Below are 15,427 nucleotides of genomic sequence, written 5' to 3'. Positions count from 1 at the left end.
GAGAAGAAAAAGGGCTGTTCTGCCATCAACGAGGTGGTGACCCGAGAATCCACCATCAGCATTCACAAGCGCACCCACGGCGTGGGCTTCAGGAAGCGCGCCCCTCCGGCACTCAAAGAGATTCGGAAATTCGCCACGAAGGAGATGGGAACTGCAGATGTGCGCGTTGATACAGGCTCAACAAAGCTGTCTGGGCCAAAGGAATGAGGAATGTCCCACACCGAATCCGTGCGCGGCTGTCCAGAAAACGGAATGAGGATGAAGATTCACCAAATAAGTTCTATACTTTGGTTACCTATGTACCTGTTACCACTTTCAAAAATCTACAGACAGTCAATGTGAATGAGAGCTAATCGCTGATCATCAAATAAATCAAATAAAGTTATAAAATTGACTTAAAAAAAAAAGTTGGCTTTAGAATTACTGGTAAAAGAAAAATAAAAATGTCTTCGGTATCATCAATATACATTTTTGCCTGGGTAAAAAAGTTTTACATTTGCCTCTGCTAAATGTTTTAAGCTGTCAGGGTTTGGTGCAAATGTTATGAGACTATAAATCCAGATAAAAACAGGAATAATCTTTGTTTTTTTCTTTTTTGACAAATAAGACTAAGATTGTTGATTCAATGGAAACAGCTGAATCTTCTGAGTTATTGGCAAAATGCCCATTTGTTTAATTTTAAAATTCTTACTTAGGTGAACATCTAATGTTCACAGACTTTACAAATGGTTAACAAGGGCTGGACATGGTGGCTTATCCCTGTAATCCCAACACTTTGGGAAGCTGAGGCAGGAGGGTCATTTGAGCCCAGGAAATCAAGACCAGCCTGGGCAATGTAGTGAGACCCCATCACTACAAAAAATTTATAAAATTTACTGGGTGTGGTAATGCATGTCTGTAGTCCAACTTACTCAGGAGCCCGAGGTGGGGAGATCACTTGGGCCCAGTGAGGCTGCAGTGAGCTGTAATTGTGCCATTGCACTCTAGCTGGGGCAACACAGTGAGACCCTGTCTTTAAAAAATGGTTAACGGGAAAATAAAATCATGACTAGCTTTGTATAATATCTCAGTTTTCAGAAGTAATCTAGATAAACTAGAAAAAACTGAGTACGTATAAGTGAGATAAATGCTTATAAGTGGACTTTTCGTGTAATTTAATATCTTGTCCAGGTGTGGTGGCTCACACCTGTAATCCAAGCACTTTGAGATGCTTCAGCAGGTGAATCACTTGAGGTCAGGAGTTCGAGACCAGCCTGGCCAACATGGTGAAACCCTGTCTCTACTAAAAATACAAAAATTAGCTGGGTGTGGTGGTACGTGTCTGTAATTCCAGCTACTCGGGAGGCTGAGGCAGGAGAATCGCTTGAACCCGGGAGCAGAGGTTGTAGTGAGCTGAGATCATGCCATTGCACTCCAGCCTGGGCAACAGAGCGAGACTCCATCTTAAAAAATTCTTTAAATTACTTTGCATTAAATAATAAATGCTCATTGGATGTCTGGGTCATTTCCAATTAAGAAAAGACTGTGCTATGGGAAAATGTGTTTCTAAAACTTATGGAATGGTTTCATCTACAAAATAACATCTGATAGTTCAAGATTTCTTGCTTCCTGGGTTTTCCCTAAAATTTAAGGTACTAAGAATAGGAATTCTAATTAATATATAATTCTGTAAATTGTGTTGTTATTAAGAGAACAAATAATTTTATGTCATTTGAAAGTTGTTTAAAAGTTATTTATGAAGAAAGATAAAAAGAAACTAGTAAGTAGGGGAGAGAGTAATGAAACAAGTTTTGGCTATGAAGATGTATTTTTGGTAAGGATAGGAAGAAAATAATTTTATATAAGAAAGGATATTATGTGGTAAATTCTTATCCTAAAGTAAAATGACTAGAAAAGACAGAAGTATCAGACAAGTCAGAAAGTCAAACATGTTGTAGATGGTCAGTGTAGGTTGTGATAAGGTTTGTAAAGGGCAATTACCTGAGACTGGGTTATTTATTTATTTATTTGTTTGTTTGTTTATTTGAGTCGGAGTCTTGCTCTGTCGCCCAGGCTGGAGTGCAGTGGTGCCATCTGGGCTCACTGCAACCTCCGCCTCCCGGGTTCATGCCATTCTCCTGCCTCAGCCTCCTGAGTAGCTGGTACTACAGGTGCCCGCCACCACACCTGGCAATTTTTTTTTTTTTTTTGTAGTTTTAGTAGAAATGGGGTTTCACCATGTTAGCCAGGATGGTCTTGATCTCCTGACCTCGTGATCTGCCCGCCTCAGCCTCCCAAAGTTCTGGGATTACAGGCATGAGTCACTGTACCCGGCTGAGACTCAGTAATTTATAAAGAGGTTTGATTGGCTCAAGGTTCTGCAGGCTGTGAAGGAAGTATGGCCATGAGCATCTTCTTGGGGAGGCCTCAGGGAGCTTTTACTCAGGGCAGAGGCAAAGCAGGAGCTAGAGAGTAAGGGGGAGGGGCCACACACTTTCAAACAACCAGATCTCATGATAACTCTATCATCAGGATAGGACCAAGGGTATGGTGCTAACCTCTTCATGAGAAATCCGCCCTTATGATCCAGTCACCTCCCACCAGACCCTTCCTCCAACATTGAGGATTACATTTCATTATGAGATGAGGGCAGGGACACAGATCCAAACCGTATCAAACTCACCACTGCACTCCAGCCTGGGTGGCAGAGCCCAGCAGACTCCCAGAGTTGAGGAGACAGCTGAGAAGCCAAAGTCAGGGTGGCTAGGGTCAGGGACAGGGCACCCTTAGCTTGAGTGCCTCCACTGAGCACCAGACACTCGCTTCTTATGGGGCAACTCCCAGCACTGGACACATATGTATTTTTTTTTTTTTTGAGATGGAGTCTCTGTCATCCAGGCTGGAGTGTAGTGGCGCAATCCTGGCTCATTGCAACCTCCGCCTCCTGGGTTCAAGCGATTCTCCTGCTTCAGCCTCCAACTAGCTGGGATTACTGACACCCGCCACCACACCCAACTAATTTTTGTATTTTTAGTAGAGACAGGGTTTCACCATGTTGCCCAGGCTGGTCTTGAACTCCTGACCTCAAGTAATCTGCCTGCCTTGGCCTCCCAAAGTGCTGGGATTACAGGCGTGAGCCACCACGCCTGGCCACTGGATGCATTTTAAACAGGACCACTCAGGGTGTGGTAGCTCATGCCTGTAATGCCAGCATGTTGGGAGGCTGAGGTGGGGGCATCAGTTGAGCTCAGGAGTTCCAGACCAGCCTGGGCAACATAGTGAGATTCCCCTGTACAAAAGTGTAAAAATTAGCTGGGTGTGGTGGCACGTGCCTGTAGTTCCAGCTACACAGGAGGCTGAGGCAGGAGGATCAGTTGAGCCCAGGTTGAAGGTTGCAATGCGCTGAGATCGCACCACTGCACTCCAGTCTGGATGACAGAGCGAGACCTTATCTCAAACAATAATAGAAAAAGAGGATCAGGTGTCTTAGTCTGCTTGTTATAACAAAATACTGGAGACAGGGTAATTTATAGAAAGCGGAGGTTTCTTTCTAACAGCTGTGGAGGCTGGGAATCCAAGCATCCTCTGGAGGGGAGAGAGGGAAGGCAGGCTGTGTCCTCACAGGGTGGAAGTGGAGGGGGATCCCACACCCAAGACCTCCCACCCACTTGTTTTTTTTTTGAGGTGGAGTTTCACTCTTGTTGCCCAGGCTGGAGTGCAATGGCATGATCGCGGCTCACCACAACCTCTGCCTCCTGGGTTCAAGCGATTCTCCTGCCTCAGCCTCCCAAGTAGCTGGGATTACAGGCGGGCGCCACCACACCCGGCTAATTTTGTATTTTTAGTAGAGATGGGATTTCTCCATGTTAGTCAGGCTAGTCTCGAACTCCCGACCTCAGGTGATCTGCCCACCTCAGCCTCCCAAAGTGCTGGGATTACAGGCGTGAGCCACCGTGCCGGGCCCACTTTTTTTTTTTTTGAGACAAGGTCTCACTCTTTCACCCAGGCTGAGTGCACTGACATGATCATGGCTCACTTCGGCCTCGACCTCCAGGGCTCACGTGATCCTCCTGCCTTTGCTACCCAAACAGGTGGGACTACAGGCCCATACCACCATGCCCAGCTAATTTTTTATTTTTTTGTAGAGATAGGGTCTCACTATGTTGCCCAGGTTGGTCTTGAACTCCTGGAGGCCAGTGATCCTCTCATCTCGGTCTCCCAAAGGGCTGGGTTTATAGGTGTGAGCCACTGTGTCTGGCCCCAAGTCCTTTTATTGCTGCACAAATCCAACCATGAGGGCAGCACCTACTGTCAGGCCCCACCTGCCTATACTGTTGCACCTGGCAGGGAGTTTCCAGCCTGTGAATTTGTGGGGCACATTCATCCCCCCACACCAGGCAACAGAGTGCTGCCTGACGCTGCTACCTACAGTAGCACAGTGTTGCAGGCTGAAGAGTGACGGTCGCGATCAACTCAGTATAGCACTGGAGGTGATATGAGTAAACAGCAAACTGTTTCTCATAAATGCAGAATGTTGGCAAACTGACAAACTGCGTCTGCCGCCCAGAAGGAATGCTGAGGGCAGTGATGCCTCAGGCACAGTGTTTCCTGTGATTAGGTACATCTGAAGCCTGTTAGTAACAATATGAACCTGTGATCAGTTAAGCAGCTGACCAGTTGTTACCTCCTCCTCCCTGCTCCTGCTACCCAATAGATATGAAGGGCTGTGGAAGCTCGGGCAGGCCGTGCCTTTGCTCACTAGAAGCAGGGAGCTCTCTCCTTCTTCCCCGTGTTACCCTCCCTTTAAAATAGTCACTTTTGTTTTAAGTTTTCATTTCTATGTTCGTCCCCCTTCCTTCAGTCTCATAATGACGGTCTCAAGTAGTAACAGCAGTCTGCCACAACACAGGAGGTGTGAAGTCCACGTTACAGAGGCAAACGGGCTGCTGAGGACACTGATGTTGGTGATCAAAGTTTGTGGGGGGCCTGGGCAACATGGCGAGACCCCCACCTCTAATATATATATCTATATATATGTATATACACACACACATATATACACACATACATATACACACATATATATACCCCCCCACACATATACACACACATATATATACATATATACACACACAAATACACATATATATACACATACACACACACAAAAATTAGCTGGGGGTGGTGGCTTGTGCCTGTAGTCCCAGCTATTCAGGAGACTGAGGTGGGGAGATGGCTTGAGCCCAGGAGTTGGAGACTGCAGTGAGTCATGGTAGCACCACTGCACTCCAGCCTTGGCAACGGAGTGAGACCTTGTCTTTGGAATTAAAAAAAAAAAGTTCCAAGCCAGGCGTAGTGGCTGACGCCTGCAATCCCAGCACTTTGGGAGGCCAAGGCAGGTGGATCGCCTGAGGTTGAGGGTTCAAGACCAGCCTTGCCAATATAGTGAAACCCTGTCTCTACTAAAAATACAAAAATTAGCCGGGTATGGTGGCACATGCCTGTAGTCCCAGCTACTCGGGAGGCTGAAGCAGGAGAATCCTTTGAACCCTGGGGGCAGAGGTTGCAGTGAGCCGACATTGTGCCACTGCACTCCAGCCTGGGTGACTGAGATTCTGTCACACACACACACAAAGTTCCTAGGGTGAGAGATTTCCCTCCCTCCCCCTGCCTGACCCTGCTCCAGGGCTTCATTCTCAGGAAGCAGGGATGCCCAGGAACACCAGGGTTTGGAAGATGCTCTGGTGGGAGTTTGCAGCTGGGTGGGTGGGCAGTGGGGGCTCCCCTGCCTTTGGGCTGCCCACTGCCCTCTGCCGGCTGGGCCTCACGTCAGCTGACACTCAGAAGTGCTCCCCATTTACGGGCAGGTGCCTGACACTTGAGGCCAGCTGTGCCGAGGGCTGGAAAGTGCCTCGAGTGTGTGTCCTTTTCAGTGCACAGCAAAGGGACCCTCAGTTCCATTTTACAGGTGAGGAAACTGAGGCAGAGGCAAGGTGTGGTCAAACACTCCCTGGTAACGGATCCATCAGTGGAGTCAGGACCCCCCATACTATTTTCAAGATCCAGACAGTGCCAAGGTTCCTCTGGACCAGCACCTTCCTCTCTGCAGTCGTCAGAGGGCAGCAGGGGCAGCTTTGCCCTGCAGCTGTGGCTGTGTGTGCCTGGCAGCTGCCTCTCTACTCTGTTGTTGAGGAAGCAACACTGGCCTTGCATGGTTGTGGTGAGGATTCCGCAGACCCGCCTCCATCCTGCTGGGTGGTCTAAGGCCACACCTCCCCACAGGCTTGGCTCACAGCCCAAGCCCTGGCCATGACCTTCCTCCCACGGCTCAGCCCACCCAGCTTTCCAATCGAGGGTGCCACAGCCACTGCCCCTGGCTTTTCTGGGCAGTAGGTGGGTGACCACGGTACAGTGCTTAGTTGAAAAGCAAAACAGCCTTGAGGGCTGGTAAAATCCCTTTCAAAGGGGGAAAACCCGTGAAGAGACTAGAAAGTACAATCCTGTCCTGGGCACAGTCAGAGAACTCACAGAACACTCTGAACGTATTCCACAGGACGAAACTGGTCATTTTCTCTCATCTCCCTGTGGCTTCAAATCAGCCAGTTTCTTCAGCAGTGAACTTGTTTTGACAAATAACTTATTCTAGGGACCAAACCCTCAGGGCAACTTCGTATTTGCAGTGTCTTTTTTCAGGGATTTTCAATCTGCTTTCTAAGGTTTCAGGGCTGGGCTACACTTGCATGTTTATTAAAGTAAAGGTAATTGACAAAATTGCTTTTTAATTGTAATGTTGAAATAAAGTGACAAAACATTTAGTGATCTTTTTATTATATTAATATACTCAGGGTGAATTAACCCTTAAGCCCTAAAACAACAACAAAAATATATTACTTAGATATTTTGTAATTCTGGTACTTGAAATAAAGACAAATAGAAAACTATGTTAAAATATTAAAAAGTTGCAAAATTTCATTAAAAGTATTTACATTTGTATTCTAATGCTAATTTATACATACAATTCTTTTAAATTAGATTTAATGGAATACCTTAACAGAAATAATAGAAATAAATATTAAATATTCAGAACATATTCATGAGTGAAAATTCAATTATTAATTAGTATTCCTAATTTAGACATTTCTTTATGAATGACCAAGGGATTTTACAGTTCCTTTTACATTTTTTGTATTTGATTCTTGGTCCCTTAACAATGTATAACCCTGTAAAACTCTCAGTAGCCACTAATCACTGGTAGAATCAGTTCAACAAAAAACACAGGATTGGGCCGGGTGCGGTGGCACACGCCTGTAATCCCAGCACTTTGGGAGGCAAAGGTGGGTGGATCACAAGGTCAGGAGTTCGAGACGAGCCTGGCCAATATGGTGAAACCCTGTCTCTACTAAAAATACAAAAAAATTAGCCGGGCGTGGTGGTGGGCGCCTGTAGTCCCAGCTACTCGGGAGGCTGAGGCAGGAGAATCACTTGAACCCGGGAGGCGGAGGTTGCAGGGGGACAAGATCGCGTCACTGCACTTCAGCCTGGGCAACAGAGTGAGACTCCATCTCAAACCCCCACCCCGCCAAAAAAAAAAAAAAAAAAAAAATCCCATGATTCTTCTGTAAATAACAAGAGGAACCTGTTTTAAATGAACCCAAGTTTGCTCGTCAATCACTAAAAATGAAGTCTTTTTATAAATATTTTCTTTAAGTTACAATATATAGAAAATGTATATATGTGTGTATATATATATTTCTTAGAAGTTTTGATTGGTGAGAAAAGAATAATTCCTTGGTTAACTTTTCTCATTCTTATTCTGTTTAAAGAAATGTTTTGTCTGTATTTTTAAAATTGATTAGAAAATAATGGCCAACATCTCTTTGAAACCAGAAAAATCATTTTACAGACATCTTGGCATCTATACTCTGTTTTGTCTAATAAACTTTAAAGTATTTCTCTCCTTATACTTTTTTTTTTTGAGATGGAGTCTTGCTCTGTCCCCTGAGCAGGAGTATAGTGGCATGATGTTGGCTCACTGCAACCTCCGCCTCCCAGGTTCAAGCGATTCTCCTGCCTCAGCCTCCCAAGTAGCTGGGATTACAGGCATGCGCCACCACGCCTGGTTAATTTTTGTATTTTTAGTGGAGATGGGGTTTCACCAAGCAGCCACCGCGCCTGCCCTCCTCTCTCCTTATACTTCAAACACATTTAACCCAGGCATGGTGGCTCACGCCTATAATCCCAGCACTTTGGGAGGCCGAGGTGGGTGGATCACGAGGTCAGGAGTTCGAGACCAGACTGGCCAACATGGTGAAACTCCATCTCCACTAAATATACAAAAAATTAGCCGAGCATGGGGGCATGCACCTGTAATCCCAGCTACTCGGGAGGCTGAGGCAGGAGAATTGCTTGAACCTGGGAGGTAGAGGTTGCCATGAGCCCAGACTGTGCCATTGTACTCCAGCCCAGGTGACAGAGTGAGACTCCATCTCAAACAAACAGATAAACAACATTTAGTAGAGTATATATATATTTTTGAGATGGAGTCTTGCTCTGTCATCCAGGATGGAGTGCAGTAGCACAATCTCAGCTCACTGCAAGCTCCGCCTCCTGGGTTCATATCGTTCTCCTGCCTCAGCCTTCCGAGTACCTGGGACTATAGATGCCCACCACCAAGCCTGGCTAATTTTTTGTATTTTTTTTTTTTTTAGTAGAGACAGGGTTTCACCGTGTTAGCCAGGATGGTCTTGATCTCCTGACCTTGTGATCTGCCCACCTCAGCCTCCCAAAGTGCTGGGATTATAGGCTTGAGCCACTGCGCCCACCCAAGCACAGCATATTCTGAAAGGTTCTTGGTAGGTCTTATATCTTGACTCAGAATACTGAGTAAGACTCAAACAGGGATTAGTTTTTAGATATTTTGTTGTTTCACACGGTTGGCAACTAAAACACATTTATAGACTCATTGCATTTATACAAACTGCATCAACCCAAACCTTTCTAACTATCATTTTCGAAGTCTGCCCATGCAACACCAGTGAGGCAAGCAGAAGCCCTGGGCACCGGGTGGGAGCCTAGGCCCCTGGGAGCACAGGCTAGGGCAGGGAGAGGGTGGACGCTTCCAGAGAGACCCTGACTCCCTCCACCTGGCTGCCTGGATGTGACACAGGCCCAACCAAAGCTATGGACGAAAGCCCCAGCTCACTCCTACAGGAGGGGATGAGTTAGGAGACTGTTTTTTGAGGGTTGATTTCATCATTTTAAGCAATGTGTTGGTGTTTTAAACATCCTATGAACCGTTTGAAGAAAGTAAACTTACGGGTCCAATCACCACATGGATGTGGAAGGGGCGGGAGGCCCACACCAGCGGGCTTCTGCCTGCTGTGAACACAGGGTGATCAGGTGGAAATTCATTCAACAGTGACTTCCTCCACGTCTTCAGGAATTCCAAAGTGTGGAGAACATGAAGTGCCTCTGAGCACAGGCACGGGAAGGGCCCACACCTGTGTCTACCTCAGTTCCAGCAGGGAGCCGATGCCTAACACAGGCAGCACTACTGGAGAAGCATCCGGCAAGGTGCGCGCTGAGGTGGGACCAATTCTCAAAAAAACTACAATTTAAAAAAAGATGTTCTCTTTTGCCTTTATTTCTTGCTATAGTGGGAACGTGAGTTCTGCTACCTGGGGCTGAGTGCACTGGGCAGCAGGCCTAGCGGACGGGGCCTGCAGGGAGAAGGCACGGCTGGAGGCCTGTGCACACCGCCACTCTCCTGAAACCACTGCTGGCCGAGCCACAGCCCTGCAGAAATTCTGCGTGTGGCAGAGACCGATGTGCAAAAGGTTTCTGGTGAATGTTTTGTGGAAATCACTCCAAGCACTAAGGAAAGCGGGACCGTGCCTGTGCTGACCAGGGTCTTGCGCTAGCGCCCCCCAGGCGGTGCTCTCTGGCTCTCTCCAAACAGGACGCCTCCTCTTCTGATTCTAAGGGAGGCCTGAGACAGCCCTTACGAAGGCTTAACGTACAGTGCGGCCAGGTCCTGGCGCTGCACACAGGATCTTTGGTTAGTTCCATACATATCGTTTGCACAAGAGCTGACGGCACAGACATGTAAGAGGCGTGCATGGCTGGGAGCTGGGGACAGCAACCACAGCATGGGGTCACCAAGGCCAGAGAGTTCTGGAGAAATGGTGTAGAATCAGGAGACCTGCTCCGTCCCTTACAGAGACAAAGGAGCCCGAGTGCTGCGTCAGCGCCTGGCATGCGTCCTGCTGGAGCTCTTGCTCAGCCCGCCCTTCGGGGTGGGGATCTTGCTTCCGGCCTTTGACCCTGCAGGGCCTGATGCAGCCACAGCTGAGCTTTTCCCTGCAGAGCAAGCACAGGACCCACATGAGGAGAGCGCTCCTACCCACGGGCCAGGTGCAGAACCTGTGGCCACAGTGTGAGTGGCTGGGAGTGATCAGACACCAGCAACAACCTCCGAGGGCCCATGCTGATGGCTGTCACCCGACTACAGGAGCCAGGGCTGAGGCTGGTGGGGTCTACTCTTCGGTTTCCTTTTTTTTTTTTTTTTTTTGAGACAGAGTCTTACTCTGTCACCCAGGCTGGAGGGCAGTGGTGCCATATTGGCTCACCACAACCTCCACCTCCTGGGTTCAAGCAATTCTCCTGCTTCAGCCTCCTGAGTAGCTGGGTGCCCGGCCAATTTTTTATAGGGTTTCACCATGTTGACTAGGCTGGTCTCGAACTCCTGACCTCAAGTGATCTGCCTGGCTTGGCCCCCAAAGTGCTGGGATTATAGGCGTGAGCCACCGTGCCTGGCCAGCTTCCTGATTCTAAACGCTCGCGTCAGTGATGGAGAAAGAGCAGAGGACTGGAGTGTGAATCCTAGGCCAGCCGTGGAGCCTTCGCACTGCACAGCCCGTTTGCAGGTGAAGGATTTTGGTCACGCGATTATGATTATTAGCCTGCTTACTAAGGAACCAGAACATGAAGAGAGGCTGGGATGCTTTTTTTTTTTGCTTTTAAAGGGATGTTTTTTGCTTTTAAAGCCACGTTGCCCTGGCTGGGGATGGTCTTTTGAATAAGTCAAAATGGAGGGATGCAGACTCCACCCGCTCAGCGGCGCTGGCCCTCACCTGGCTGCAGTGCCGGGGCCTTCTGCAGAATGTGTGTCTTGCGCAGGTTCATGGTGCAGCCGGCGAGGCTCATCAGGTGAGCTTTCCACGCCTGCAGCGGAGGAGGCACTCAGTGTTAATCAGGTAAGATGGGCCTGGCGCGCTGCCCCAGACCCAAAGGACTCGCTGTGCAAGCTGAAAACGAGGGGCAGTTGCACCAGCAAGAGCTTCAGAGGCACGGCTCCCTCACCTGGGCACCTCACTTCGGATATGCTGTGATACCCTGTGATCTGTGTGGGGCACAGCTCAGGAAGCACCAAGTCCTGTCGCCAGGCCAGCCTCTACCTCTCACCTCCCCACCTAGCCACACAGGGCTCTTGGCGTCAGGGTCTCTGAGCACAGTGGGAGCCTACATCTCACCTCCCCACCCAGCCACACAGGACTCTTGGCGTCAGGGTCTCTGAGCACAGCAGAGCGTGCACGCCAATGCAAGGGTGGGAAGCAGCGTGCCCACATGATTACATTCCAGGCCAGAAGATAGAAGGCGCCAGGCCCCGTGGGCTCCCCGCCAGCCTGCTGCCCGTGGTTCCTCGTGGGGTCCCCACTCTCTTCATCCCTGTTCTTCCTGAGCCACGCCACATGCACTCGCCCTGCAGAACGCGGGGCTCACGCAGGCCTGGGCAGCCAGCTTCCTTCCTTCAGGACCACCTGTGGGACCGTCTGCATGGGGACAGGGAGCTCATTCCATCCCCCTGCGGGATATAAACGCGGGACCTTTCTTCTGATTCCCCAAGTCTTCTGGACATTCGGGTTGTTCCTGGTTTATTCCCTTCTATTTAAACAACACTTGTGAAGCTGGGCACAGTGGCTCATGCCTGTAATCCCAACACTTTGGGAGGCAGAGGCAGGTGGATCACTTGAGGTCAGGAGTTCAAAACCAGCCCGGCCAGCTTGGTGAAACCCCATCTCTACTAAAAATACAAAATTAGCTGGGCATGGTGGCGCATCTCATGTCCCCACTAGCTAATCTCAGCTACTCAGGAGGCTGAGGCAGGAGAATTGCTTGAATCCGGGAGGTGGAGGTTGCAGTGAGCCTAGATCACATCAATGTACTGCAGCCTGGGTGACAGGGTGAGAGTCCATCTCAAAAACAAACTACACTTCCCAGGGACATTGCTCCAGCCTCTCTCTCCCATTCTCTGGTGGACCAGGATCTCCACTAGACATAGCCCTACTTCTCCCTGGTTCCCCTCTCACTGTCACCAGTGGCTGTCAGTTTCTGGCTGCCTGCGGTAGTCCTCAGGATGCTGGAGCACTTGCAGCCCCAGCCCTGCCCACTCCTGTCCCACTTTAGCTGCTCTACGCAGGCCTGGGTTCTTGTCTCTCTAGGCCACCAGCAACCTTCATGTCCCTAAAGCTGGGGTGCCTTCTCATCAGGATGTGGCCCATCAGCATATGGGGTGCACTTGCTCCCCCCTCCCCTGTGGAGGGACACGGCCTGCCCTAAGGCTCCAATTCCTCCCTCCACAGCACAGCAGTGGTGGGTCCCTCTCCACCCCTTGAATCTGGGTGACTGTGGCTTGCTTTGGCCAATGGGACAGTGGCAGACACATGGCAGGGCAGCCTGAAATGAACTCATGTGCCTGGGCTCGTCTCACTGTTGCCCTCTGTCACTGCTGCGGGAATGCCATGCCCAGGCTGGCGTGCTGGGGTCAGACACATAAGCAAGGCTGAGGTGCCGCAGCTGCCTCCAAGACCACCCTAGATCAGTTTCCAGCTGCGGATCCCAGGCACACGTGTGTGAGCCCAGTCAGGGCCGGCAGAGCCGCCTGGCTGCCCTGTAGCCAAGTGCAGATGCAAGAGCTGGGCGGCTGTGATCAGCTGAGCCCAGCCAGGCCAGCAGGGCATCCTCTCTGATGGGCTGTGGTCTGCGGCCTCCAGGATGCCACCCTCGTCAGGCTTCCTCCCCAGTGTGTTTCTTCCCCAGCGCCTGGTTTGCCTTCTTACTCCCACTCTACCTGGGGCTTAGCCTGTGGGCCTCTTCTCTGTCTACATTTGCCCTTTAGGAGAGCGCTTCCAGTATTATGACCTTAAACCCACTTACTATACACGCTGACAAACCCCACATTTCCACCTGCAGCCGTATGTCTACCGGCCTGCGCATCTGACAGGCATGTTCACTCCACAGCTCCAGGCTAAGTTCCTGAGCGCCCTGGGTTCCTGACCGCAGTCACCGCCTCACCACGTCATGAGGACTCCACCGGCAAGTCCTGGGTCTGCCTGCAGCGCATGTCCAGAATCTGACCCCTTCTTGCCACTCAGCTCTCTGCTACCATCTGAACTCTCTGTCCCACAGGCTGCTCTCAACAGAGCAGCAAAAGTGGCTGGCGTGGGGCCTGCCAGGTCATGCCCACTCTTCCGCTCAAACCCTGCAAGGGCATTGCCTTCCACTCACTTTGAAGAATAACGGTCAATGATTTTTCATCCCCAGTACTGCCTTTCAGTCTATTTATGTCCTTTGATGGAGAGGAGGTTCTCACCTTTTACGATTTAATAGTTTTATTACAAAATGAGTACAGTTCAGTAGTGTTAAGCACATTCACGATGCTTAACTCCAGATCCCTTTCCATTTTACAAAACCCAAACTCTGCCCAAGGTTCTCCATTTTATCTAACTGAATTGATCAGCCTCTTCCATCAAGGCTTACGCTTTCTGTGTCCTGTTTGAGAAATCCCTTCCTATTCTGAAGACTACTCTCTTATCTCTAGCATCTTCTGAGAGATTCATAATTGGGCCTCTCACATTTGAATCTAAGATCCACTCGGAGCTTTCTTCTGAGCGGTGTGGAGGATGTCGAACTTCACTGTTTACCCCCCTTCACATCATGCAGAAAAATTCCAGATGTTAGGATTAGCACACAAGGACTTTAAAGCAGATACCTACTATATTCGAGGACTTAAACGTGCAACGAAGTGCTATTGATCTATTCGAACCCGGGCAAACCTTGAAAACATGTTAAGTCAAAGACACAAAGGCCGCATAGTGTCCAATTCCATTTACAGGAAATGTCCACAGTAGCCAAATCCATGGAGACCAAAACTAGACAGATGGTTGCCAGGGGCTGGAGAGAAAAGGGGCGACACGTAGGCAGTGCCGTCTTTTGGGTGATGGGAAAGTTCAAACGTGTGTGGATGGTTGCGCAACCCTGAATACATGAACACCCACTATCTGTACACGGGGAGAGGCTGTGCAGACTAGATCTCCGGAAAGCTGTTAACAACAGGTGATCTTAATGAGCGAACAGAGGTGAATCTCGGCAGAGAAATGAAACCTGTAAAGAAATGCCAGCCAAATACAAATACTGGAACTGGAAAGTACAAGATTGGAAATGAAAAATTCACTTAACAGAGGACCGGAGATGGAAGGAGAAAGGGCGTGGGGCCGTTCAACTAGAACAGAAAGGAAACACCGGACAAAGCCCAGTGACCCACAGAACAGAGAGAGCAGTCTTCACACTCAGGCAGGAGAGAAGGGAGGGAACGCTGAAGAGAGGGAAAATATTTGAAAAACGAATGGCAAAACAATTCACACAAAATTAGAAAGATGTGTCCCAGCAGGCTGGAGTGGCAGAGTCTCCTGCTGGCTTCCAGGAAGTGAGCTGTGCAGCAGAGAGGCCTCTGAGCTGAGGACGGTGGGGGCCTCTAGGAGATGAGTGGCTCCGGGTTGACAGCCCCCAAGAACATATTACTGCCAGCTGCTGGGATGAACCTGGAAGTGAGTCCTTCCCTAGCAGGGCCCACAGATGAGAACGCAGCCTGGCTCCGGACCCAGGGAACCCATGAGGTAATAAGTGAGTGCCTGTTATCTGCTCACGCTGTAGGGTGTGAGGTGATGGGCCAGGCAGTGTAGATCATTAGATACAGGGAAAGCAGAGGACACATGAGCTACGCCTGCTGACAGCCTTACAGGTACTACCTGTAAGAGGATGTCAGTTCAAATCCGATGTTGGCAACAAGAAGGGACGGAAGAAAAGGTGGTTACTGGAGAATCTGAGTACTGCTCTTGGAGGGAACCAATGGCAATAACTGAAATCAGAGGGGACGATGGGCGTCGCAGGGAAGGACGAGTAAAGGCAACAACGCGGACGCAAACACAAAGGCCCGACGTTCTGGAAATAACCAGGGGAAAGATGTGCAGTGAGAGCTGCTTGTACTGGGCAGAAAAGGGGCAGGATGCCCTGTAGGAAAAGCAGCCTCTGGAGGAAGGTGGATGGAAGCGGGGCAGGACGGTGGCCTCTGTCCGGGGTGGAGGAAGGCGGATGGAAGCGGGGCAGGACA

At 49.5% G+C, this 15,427-nt stretch overlaps 1 protein-coding gene and 1 pseudogene across 9 annotated transcripts in view; one reads left to right on the top strand and one right to left on the bottom strand.

Moving 5' to 3' along the window:
• LOC111544602 overlaps nucleotides 1–397 on the top strand; it is a 5,919-nt pseudogene extending 5,522 nt beyond the window's left edge.
• A 9,202-nt stretch (nucleotides 398–9,599) lies between these two features.
• The window catches only part of CEP104 (centrosomal protein 104), a 44,110-nt gene continuing 38,282 nt past the window's right edge, over nucleotides 9,600–15,427 (bottom strand). For 7 of the 9 annotated variants that reach the window (XM_026457469.1, XM_026457467.1, XM_026457465.1 and 4 more), the window contains 2 exons: nucleotides 11,112–11,202; nucleotides 9,755–10,338 (listed from right to left, as the gene is read on the bottom strand). In XM_026457469.1, the coding sequence (XP_026313254.1) occupies nucleotides 10,223–10,338; nucleotides 11,112–11,202 (207 nt within the window). In that variant the 3' untranslated portion in view covers nucleotides 9,755–10,222. Of the gene's footprint in view, nucleotides 10,339–11,111; nucleotides 11,203–15,427 lie in introns of all 9 variants that reach the window. The other 2 variants (XM_023215186.3, XM_023215189.3) reach the window with 2 other exon arrangements.

The sequence above is a fragment of the Piliocolobus tephrosceles genome, chromosome 1 (genome assembly GCF_002776525.5).
Source record: "Piliocolobus tephrosceles isolate RC106 chromosome 1, ASM277652v3, whole genome shotgun sequence".
Taxonomy (NCBI): Eukaryota; Metazoa; Chordata; class Mammalia; order Primates; family Cercopithecidae; genus Piliocolobus; species Piliocolobus tephrosceles.
Note: the sequence above shows the minus strand (reverse complement) of the source record. Positions and strands in the feature narration are given on the sequence as shown.